We start from the raw sequence: 9996 nt of genomic DNA on the forward strand, positions 1-9996 counted from the left end.
TGGGGCTGCTTCTAAATGACCTTGAGACAGTTAGGAAGGAGATTCTCCTCTACTTTCTGTGTGCAGTGGATGGCAGCTACTCTCTACCTACCATGTCTGGGAGAAGACCTTCACCATGCACAAAACTGCTACAAAATGCCAGATACAAGTCATATAGTGGCAATAAATAGTGCTGTTCCATGTGTACACACGCTGTACTATTGGCTAATGCAAAGTTTGCTGAAAGCTCAGTGACTCTTTAAGCTTCATGTATATAAGATCGAAGTGATCTGAAAATGTAGAACACCTTTAGTAATCCAGACCATTTTCTTCCTTTGTATAGAAGTCCAGTATCCTGACCCGGGCAGGCGAGCAGCGGAAGAGGAGTCAGTCTATGAAGTCTTACCCATCCAGCGAATTGCGGAACATGTGTGATGAGCAGCTGGCTGCAGAAGAACCGGTTGAGAAAGAAGACATGCTTCAGCAAATGCTAGAGCGGAAGTAAGGAAACGTCATCTGACCTCACTACAGCGCAGCTCTGACCCTTTATTCCCTTCAATGCTGGTAACTGTGCCAACAAAGAAGGGGTGTCCTTTGTCATTTGGGATTGCCGAGACTAAGATAAAACCTATCAGATACCTGTGCATTTTGTATACACAGGCCGCAATATGTATGTCATAAAGAGTCTATCCTATGTATAAAAAAAGACATCGTATAGTACATGACAGTAGATCTCCCCATTCATTGCTCTTCTAGACCCTCTTCAGACTGGCAGTTGAGGGGGCCTGTCCTTTTACTTTCTACCGCAGCTCTCTTCTTATCATAGCTCAGGGGGTGTATCCTTTCTGCTGCAGCGCTCCCTATCATAGCTTAGGGTGTGTGTCATTTCTACCACAGTATCTACCTGTAAGGGTCCATTCACACATCCGTCCGTGTTTTGCGGATCCGCAAAACACGAAGACCGGCAATGTGCGTTTCGCATTTTGCGGACCGCACATCGCCGGCACTATAATAGAAAATGCCTAATTGCGGACAAGAATAGGACATGTTCTATTTTTTCCGGGAACTGAATTGCGGACCCGGAAGTGCATATCCGCATTTCCGGATCCGGACAGCACATAGTGTGGCCCCATAGAAATAAAAGGGTCCGCAATTCCGTTCCACAAAATGCGGAACAGAATTGCGGACGTGTAAATGGACCCTAACTGTCACAGCTTCCAACAGAAGATATGGCTGGTGGCAGTTGAAGGATGGAACTGAGCATATGCGTTCTCAGTGGGATTACGGGAGTGGACTTAAAGGATAACTGTCATATTTTTATTTTATTTGCTAGTTTATTAGAGCTAGGCATGTATTACCTGAGTTAGTCTGTCAATGATTGTCAAAAGATCTGTAATTACCTTATAGTAGCAGCTTTCATTAATGCCTTTCCACTGCTCCCTTAAAAGACCATTGCTATGGCTCATCTGTCTCCGGCTAGGAAGACAGAGGGGCGGTCCTTCACACTGCATGCCTGCATTAGGGTCCATTCACACGTCCGTAGTCTATTGCAGATCCGCAATACACCCGGCCGGCACCCCCATAGAAATGCCTATTCTTGTCCACAATTGTGGACAAGAATAGCACATGCTCTGTTTTTTTTCCGTAGCCGAGGACCGGAAGATCGGAGGCGCGATCCGGAAATGCGGATGCGGACAGCACACTGTGTGCTGTCCGCATCCATTCCGTCCCCATAGAGAATGAATGGGTCCGCACCCGTTCCGCACAGTTGCGGAACGGATGCGGACCACAATTGCGGACGTGTGAATGGAGCCTTAGGCTTCAGAGTGAGGAGGCGTGTCTCTCAGTAATCCAATCTGATTGGCTGGCAGGAAGCTCTGGCTACAGCAAGTTTGTATGTGACCTGAGGGAATGCAGTTTTGGCCTCAGAGAACTGGCAGAGGGGCCATTTTGAGAAGATCCTCATAATGTAGGGTTCAAAACAGCCGTAACTAAGGGGAAAACTCAAGGAAAACAGTGGTAAGTGAAGAAACTAAAGACTGCTTTATGCATAATGCTGCTGCAGCAGTAACATATGCTAAAATAGATTTTTTGATGAAAATATGACAGTTATCCTTTAAAGGGAACCTGTCACCTCCTAAATGCATGTAAACCCGCCAGCAGTACCTCAGGGTAGCCCGCAGTGTGATACTAATCATACTTTTCATCCTGCAGTCCGATGCTGCGTAAGGTCAGAAAACGATCTTTTATCCTCCGTCCGTGCTAATTTGCATGTCAGCTTGAAGTCAAGGGGGAAGCGGCCTCCTTGCTCTAAGTCAAGGTAACCACGCCTCCTCTTGCCTTTGAGTGACAGCCCACAATTCTGCTTTGCTTTCCGAAGTCTCGCGCATGCACAGAGCCCTCTATTTTACTGCGCGGATCCCATGCCCTGACATGGATTGTGAGGACAAATAACAGCTGTAACCTATGGTGTTATTGTGTTTCCAGGTACACCCCTTATCCTAACCTGAACCCTGACCAGTCACCTAGTGAGGAGTGGACCATGGAGGAACGCTTCCGGCCGCTGACGTTCCACGGCCTCATCCTGCGCTCCCAGTTGGTCACATTATTAGTGAGGGGCGTCTGTTACTTTGAGACGCAGTCTGTAAGTTCCCTAATGCTACTGTAAGGAGATATTCCACCTTTTCTCTGCTTTATGTTCATACATCTGTGACTGTCCACGTTTTCTTGGGCCTTTAATGAATCCTTCACGTTGTGTTTCTTATTCTAGAGTGCCAGCCAGTCGCGCCTTTCCCATGCCGAGATGTCGGAGGATTATCCCCGTTTCCCTGACATCCATGATGTCAACCTGACGCTCCTCAATCCACGAATGATTGTGGTAAGGACAGCGGCGCTTCCAGCTGCAGTGATTGCACTTGCATGCTCTGTGTGCCAACATGGCAATTTAACCTGAATACTACAGTCCAATATAGTATTATCTTCCATGTACTTTATAATTTAGCTATAATAATCTGCCTACAGTCAATGCGCTGCCTGTGCTGTTCATAGTGCGCCCTGCGCTGATGAATAGCAGGAAAAGTCTAAGGCATATTGGTACACCATAGACTATTTCCAGGGTGCGGGTGCCCACAGAGAGGGCTCTGAGTGCCGCCTCTGGCGCCTGTGCCATAGGTTTGCCACCACTGTCCTAGTGATATGTCATCCACGTCTGAGATGAGAATAACGTTTTAACGTGACATTCAGATATCGCTTACTTTCAATTGTTATTCCTGGGTCTACCTTGTTAAACAGTAGTATACCATTTTGCCACATGGTGGCACTGTGCCACATGCATTCTCTAGCTAAAATGCATGCCTCTGGAGGTGGGCTACAATTCCTCTTTAGGAGTCTCTGGCCAATGTAAACCAAGGGTGACCAAACCCAAGCTCCAGTGCCCTTTATCCATCCTGTTCTGACATCTCCGCCACTTTCTCTTCCATTGCAGGACGTCACTCCATACATGAACCCATCCCCGTTCACAGTGTCACCAAACACCCATGTCTCACAGGTATTTAACCTGTTCAGAACCATGGGGCTTCGGCATCTGCCTGTGGTGAATGCAGTGGGAGAGGTAAGTGATGTATAGTGTGAAAACTTTTTGCAGTTTAATTTGCCATGAAAAAGTGAAATTGATCACAAACCCAGCTCTGCTACATCTGCTGTTGTAAAATACTACATCACTGAGGTCCGGTTGAATGGACATTCTTACTCTAGAGATTTTAGACATCGCGCATGAAAAGGTGGGGATGATCTTCTTGGATAACGTCATTTCTTCTGTTGGCCAGATTTACACGCTCCAGCTGCCGCATTTGGCCAAAATTACGCCCACCTTCAAAATTTTGCAGCTATTGGCTGCTGCCGGAGTGCTGAGATTCGGCCACATGCAGCTGCCAGCGTGGGTAGACCCGGCCAAAGCATGCTTTTACTGAGGTGAGCTCTCCTAGTGAGCCGTACACCTGTCTTAGGGTTCATTCACACGTCCGTCAGATACCGGCCTGGCATCCTGCTTATTGCAGGAGCGCACGGCGTCATTGGTTGCTACGACGCCGTGCGCTTTGTGCTGCAGTACAGTAATACACTGGTATGATCTATACGAGTGTATTACTGTACTGCGCCTGCGGCACAAAGCGCATGGCGTCGTAGCAACCAATGACGCCGTGCGCTCCTGCACTAAGCAGAATGCCAGGCCGGTGTGGCTTACCCATAAGGCTGGTTTAGGGTCACTTCGTTCATACACGTTGTACTAGTGATAACTATGATGATATATTTTCTTGTTTTTAAAGGGCATCTGTCAGCAGATTTGTACCTATTAAACTTGCATGTTTTTTTTGGCAGCTGAAGGCATCTGCGTTGGCCCCATGTTCATATGTGCCCACATTGCTGAGAAAAGTAGTTTTAATATATGCAAATGAGGCTCTAGGAGCACCGGGGGCATGACAGTTGCAGAGAGAGCAGAGCCTCTAGGTGTAATGACAACGCCCCCATTGCTCCTAGAGCCTCATGTGCAAATATTAAAACATCATTTGTCTCAGCAATGCGGGGACATATGGACATGGGACCTACACAGATGCCTTCAGCTGCCAACTGCACATGTAACCGTTCAGCCAGTGTCATAGGTACAAAACTGCTGACAGATACCCTTTAACTATTACTATTAACGTATTAGTTTTTTTACTTATTCATTCGTTAATTAGGTTAAAGTGGAATGAAATCTGCTTAAAATCTACTTCCCATGGTTGTCAATTTGAAATCACACTGTAGTTTTTTCTAAAGTGGATTTGAAATCTGTCTCATGAGAAAAAATCTGCATGACCCTCATTTTGTAGTGGACTCCACACGTAAACCATGACAGGAGCCACACGAATATTAGTCCTATTGAGTGGGGCCAGTCCGCATATGAACCCACAACAAATCCATGGCAGAAATCTCAGAATTAGCATGCATGCATGTTTTGAAGTGTGCGTACCTCCGGAGGATTAGCTTTGTGCGTCTGTCATAGTTTTACCATTATGGGGTGTATATTGTATGTTACTTAAAGGGGTTGTCCGGGTTCAGAGCTGAACCCGGACATACCCTTATTTTCACCCAGACAGCCCCCCTGAGGCTAGCATCAGAGCATCTCATGCTCCGTTGCGCTCCCTTGCCCTGCCCTAAATCGTGCAGGGCACAGGCTCTTTGGTTTCAATAACACACTGCCGGGCGTAAACTTCCGCCCGGCAGTGTGTTCGGTGACGTCACCGGCACTGACCGTTTTACTGGCTAGGGCAGCGCTAAATCCCGCCCATCAGTGCCGGTGACGTCACCGGGGTCCCTGGCAGCCCCTTGGAGAGCCCCGGTACGTCACCAGATCTCCAAAAAATGCCTTTGACCTGCGCAATTTAGCGCAGGGCAAAGGAGAGCATCGGAGCATGAACTGCTCCGATGCTCATGTCAGGGGGGCTGCCGGGGTGAAAATGGAGGGATGTCCGGGTTCAGCACTGAACCCGGACAACCCCTTTAAGCTCATGACTATGTTGTAACTCTAGCAGTTGATGGTAACCCCATGGTCTCAGGTAGTCTTTTTGTGTATTGGGTTTTGGTTGTGCCAGCCATGGTTTCTGTGAGACTGTGATTGAATTATACACTCACCTAAAGAATTATTAGGAACACCTGTTCTATTTCTCAATAATGCAATTATCTAGTCAACCAATCACATGGCAGTTGCTTCAATGCATTTAGGGGGGTGGTCCTGGTCAAGACAATCTCCTGAACTCCAAACTGAATGTCAGAATGGGAAAGAAAGGTGATTTAAGTAATTTTGAGCTTGGCATGGTTGTTGGTGGCAGACGGGCCGGTCTGAGTATTTCACAATCTGCTCAGTTACTGGGATTTTCACACACAACCATTTCTAGGGTTTACAAAGAATGGTATAAAAGGGAAAAACATCCAGTATGCGGCAGTCCTGTGGGCAAAAATGCCTTGTGGATGCTAGAGGTCAGAGGAGAATGGGCCGACTGATTCAAGCTGATAGAAGAGCAACGTTGACTGAAATAACCACTGGTTAAAACCGAGGTACGCAGCAAAGCATTTGTGAAGCCACAACACGCACAACCTTGAGGCGGATGGGCTACAACAGCAGAAGACCCCACCGGGTACCACTCATCTCCACTACAAATAGGAAAAAGAGGCTACAATTTGCACGAGCTCACCAAAATTGGACTGTTGAAGACTGGAAAAATGTTGCCTGGTCTGATGAGTCTCGATTTCTGTTGAGACATTTAAATGGTAGAGTCCGAATTTGGCGTAAACAGAATGAGAACATGTATCCATCCTCTGATGGCTACTTCCAGCAGGATAATGCACCATGTCACAAAGCTCGAATCATTTCAAATTGGTTTCTTGAACATGACAATGAGTTCACTGTACTAAAATGGCCCCCACAGTCACCAGATCTCAACCCAATAGAGCATCTTTGGGATGTGGTGGAACGGGAGCTTCGTGCCCTGGATGTGCATCCCTCAAATCTCCATCAACTGCAAGATGCTATCCCAGGGATCAGCAACCTTCGGCACTCCAGCTGTTGCAAAACTACAATTCCCAGCATGCTCCATTCATTTATATGTAAGTTCTTAGAAGAGCAGAGCAAGTATGCATGCTGGTAGTTGTAGTTTCACAACAGCTGGAGTGCCGGAGGTTGCCTACCCCTGTGCTATCCTATCAATATGGGCCAACATTTCTAAAGAATGCTATCAGCACCTTGTTGAATCAATGCCACGTAGAATTAAGGCAGTTCTGAAGGCAAAAGGGGGTCCAACACCGTATTAGTATGGTGTTCCTAATAATTCTTTAGGTGAGTGTATGTTCAGGCGACAGTACCCATAGATGGATTTGCCCTGATTAAGCTGTATTGACAGTGGTACGTGTGGGCACTACATACTTATGTGGACCGGGGTGTATGTACTTTTTACACCCTGTATGCCTCTGTTCAAAACCCATTTTTCATTTTTTATTTTTTTTCTCACTATCAAGCAAGCAGGAACGAAGATGCAAAAAAGAAAGTGTGAATGCTTGTTCTTTTTATAATTGCTAAAGTGTACCTGCAGTACCAGATGCTAAACACAAGGTGGCAGCAAACCTCTTCATAAACTTGTAAGTTAGGTTCACTGTCTATAACAGATATCTCTTGTGCTTCCCTCTCGCAGATAGTTGGAATAATAACGCGGCATAATTTAACCCATGAATCTCTACAAGCTCGGCTGAGGCAGCACTGCATGACATCCTGATACTGCCGCTCTCCCTGAACTAGGAACTCATCCAGGAATTGGAACCTTTACAGTTGCCCTGATGCGGGTGGTTGAGCTTTCCAAAGACTCCTAGCGTGGGTTCTGCCATAATGAAGATGGTTTCTTGTAATCCCTCCAGCGCCGGCCCGCTCCAGCTCTCTCTTTCTGCACCTTCTTACCCCCTTATATAAGCTGAGATCATCTTTCTGTTAAGTACTGCTTTATATTCTGGGAGGAGGTTACAGTTTGCATGAGAACAAACTTTTTTTCCATTTTTAAAAGGACCCTCCAACCTACGTACGTCTCAATGCTGCTCCTGGTACGGTTGGTGCCATATGGAGGTGTGTTGATCTAGAGAAATGGCTGAGAACCATCCAGTCCCCACGTGCAGATGACTGGTTATGAGGTCCATGTATCTGTAGTCACGCCAGTCTCTTCGGCCAATGTTCACCTGTCATAGGGATTATATTTTCCTGGCTTGTATCTCTTGGCTGTTATTTTACTTTGTATCACATAATTTGGCCAGTAACTTCCCGTATGGACAGTGACAGTGAAAGTGTTGCTGTCTGACCAAATGTATGGGCAAATGAACAACGCATAGAATTCTCATTTAAAGGTGAAGTCCGGTCTGCATGATGTTCTGGTATGTCATAGAAGAGACCGTTGTTTGCTCTCTATAGAGACTATTCATTAAGGAAACCAGCGGTAGCTGAGATCAGACTTCACCTATCTGACCCTCATACCTGTTTTTGACATCATATATCGTTGACGTAACAAAAGATTCCTTTGACTGGATTTCCCCTTTAAATATAGTGGGCGGAGACTCTAGGTCACGTGGTCATGTATTCCTCCAGAAATGCTGGTATGTGGCACAGATACTGCCGCCAAGTGTACCGCCATTCATTCCAACATATACACATCTGTTTCTGTATTGCAGGATACGGAAACTCGGCTCTATGTAGCGGAGCTCGTATCGATGAGGACGGAAGTACAGCGCTAGGGACCTTTCATATGGTGTTTGTTTCTGGTGCTTTAATTTGCATGAAAAAGGCGCCCGTTTCTATTGTAACAGGCATTTCTGGTGATGTTTTTTATTCAGTGTCATTTCATACATACGTTTTAAGGGGGAGGGGGGGAAGGTCCTATAGAGAGGCCTATGGGGAAAAAGAAATCTAGAGTATACGGCCTTTTGGAAAGTAATGTCACTGACTCCCCCCAAAAAAGCCACAAAACAAATAGTGGCTTTTACTAATAGTGATTTACCAATCAAAATTCAGACACACATTAGATATTTTTTGCCTCTCGCATAACAAAAGGATGCGTGGCTCAGAGGGAAAGGGCTGTGGTTTTGGCTTGGGATGCTGCAAGATGTGCCAAAATGTGGGGACAAAATATTGGCGTAAAGTAAACCAACGAATAGAAAGTATAGTGGTAGACAAAAGAGTCTAAATGTGCACCAAATATTATAAGTTTGCACTGCCGTGTCTTGGTCATACTGTCAAAACATTAGACAGGATTAGTACATCCTTCCCGTTGTATGTAGTGCGCTTCATACTGCACTAGACTTCAAAATAACATCCGGCCAGAAAAAAAACTCAAAACTCCCTGAAAAACGCTGTGTGTGAAACCAGCCGTATACAGGCCCTGGGTTTTATTTGTATCTCTAGTTGGCCAGGAATATTTTGCATATCTCCGCCCACTGTCCTGTTTTCAGTCCCCACTAGATGGCGTATTCCTATGTCAAGGTCTATTCAACACTTCTGCTTGCTATTTCCAGTGGATGGTCCATGGGTTAGGAAAGTTGTCAGACATTCCTTTTATGTCTTGTACCACTGTTAATCTGTCAGACATTCCCTTTATTACTTTGTTAAAGGGGTTTTTCCAGGCTCCACATACTGATGACCTATCTTCAGGAAGTACAGCTCCTCAAAGTGTAGTAACCATACGGGGTTACTGCGGCTCTGCTCCCATATAGTGGCCGTGCCGGGTTACTGCAGCTCTGCTCCCATATAGTGGCTGTGCCGGGTTACTGCAGCTCTGCTCCCATATAGTGGCTGTGCCGGGTTACTGCAGCTCTGCTCCCATATAGTGGCTGTGCCGGGTTACTGCAGCTCAGCTCCCATATAGTGGCCGTGCCGGGTTACTGTGGCTCTGCTCCCATATAGTGGCTGTGCCGGGTTACTGCAGCTCTGCTCCCATATAGTGGCTGTGCCGGGTTACTGCAGCTCTGCTCCCATATAGTGGCTGTGCCGGGTTACTGCAGCTCTGCTCCCATATAGTGGCTGTGCCGGGTTACTGCAGCTCTGCTCCCATATAGTGGCTGTGCCGGGTTACTGCAGCTCAGCTCCCATATAGTGGCCGTGCCGGGTTACTGTGGCTCTGCTCCCATATAGTGGCTGTGCCGGGTTACTGCGGCTCTGCTCCCATATAGTGGCCGTGCCGGGTTACTGTGGCTCTGCTCCCATATAGTGGCCGTGCCGGGTTACTGCGGCTCTGCTCCCATATAGTGGCTGTGCCGGGTTACTGTGGCTCTGCTCCCATATAGTGGCTGTGCCGGGTTACTGCGGCTCTGCTCCCATATAGTGTCTGTGCCGGGTTACTGTGGCTCTGCTCCCATATAGTGGCTGTGCCGGGTTACTGCGGCTCTGCTCCCATATAGTGGCCGTGCCGGGTTACTGCGGGTCTGCTCCCATATAGTGGCCGTGCCGGGTTACTG

At 47.0% G+C, this 9996-nt stretch overlaps 1 protein-coding gene across 1 annotated transcript in view; it reads left to right on the forward strand.

Annotated features, from left to right (window-relative positions):
• The window catches only part of CLCN6 (chloride voltage-gated channel 6), a 61480-nt gene extending 53523 nt beyond the window's left edge, over window positions 1–7957 (forward strand). The window contains exons 19-23 of the mRNA XM_040430536.1: window positions 323–480; window positions 2467–2623; window positions 2750–2857; window positions 3464–3589; window positions 7200–7957. Of these exons, the coding sequence (XP_040286470.1) occupies window positions 323–480; window positions 2467–2623; window positions 2750–2857; window positions 3464–3589; window positions 7200–7280 (630 nt within the window). The 3' untranslated portion in view covers window positions 7281–7957. The remainder of the gene's footprint in view (window positions 1–322; window positions 481–2466; window positions 2624–2749; window positions 2858–3463; window positions 3590–7199) is intronic.
• The last annotated feature ends 2039 nt before the right edge of the window (window positions 7958–9996 follow it).

The sequence above is a fragment of the Bufo bufo genome, chromosome 1 (genome assembly GCF_905171765.1).
Source record: "Bufo bufo chromosome 1, aBufBuf1.1, whole genome shotgun sequence".
Classification (NCBI taxonomy): domain Eukaryota; kingdom Metazoa; phylum Chordata; class Amphibia; order Anura; family Bufonidae; genus Bufo; species Bufo bufo.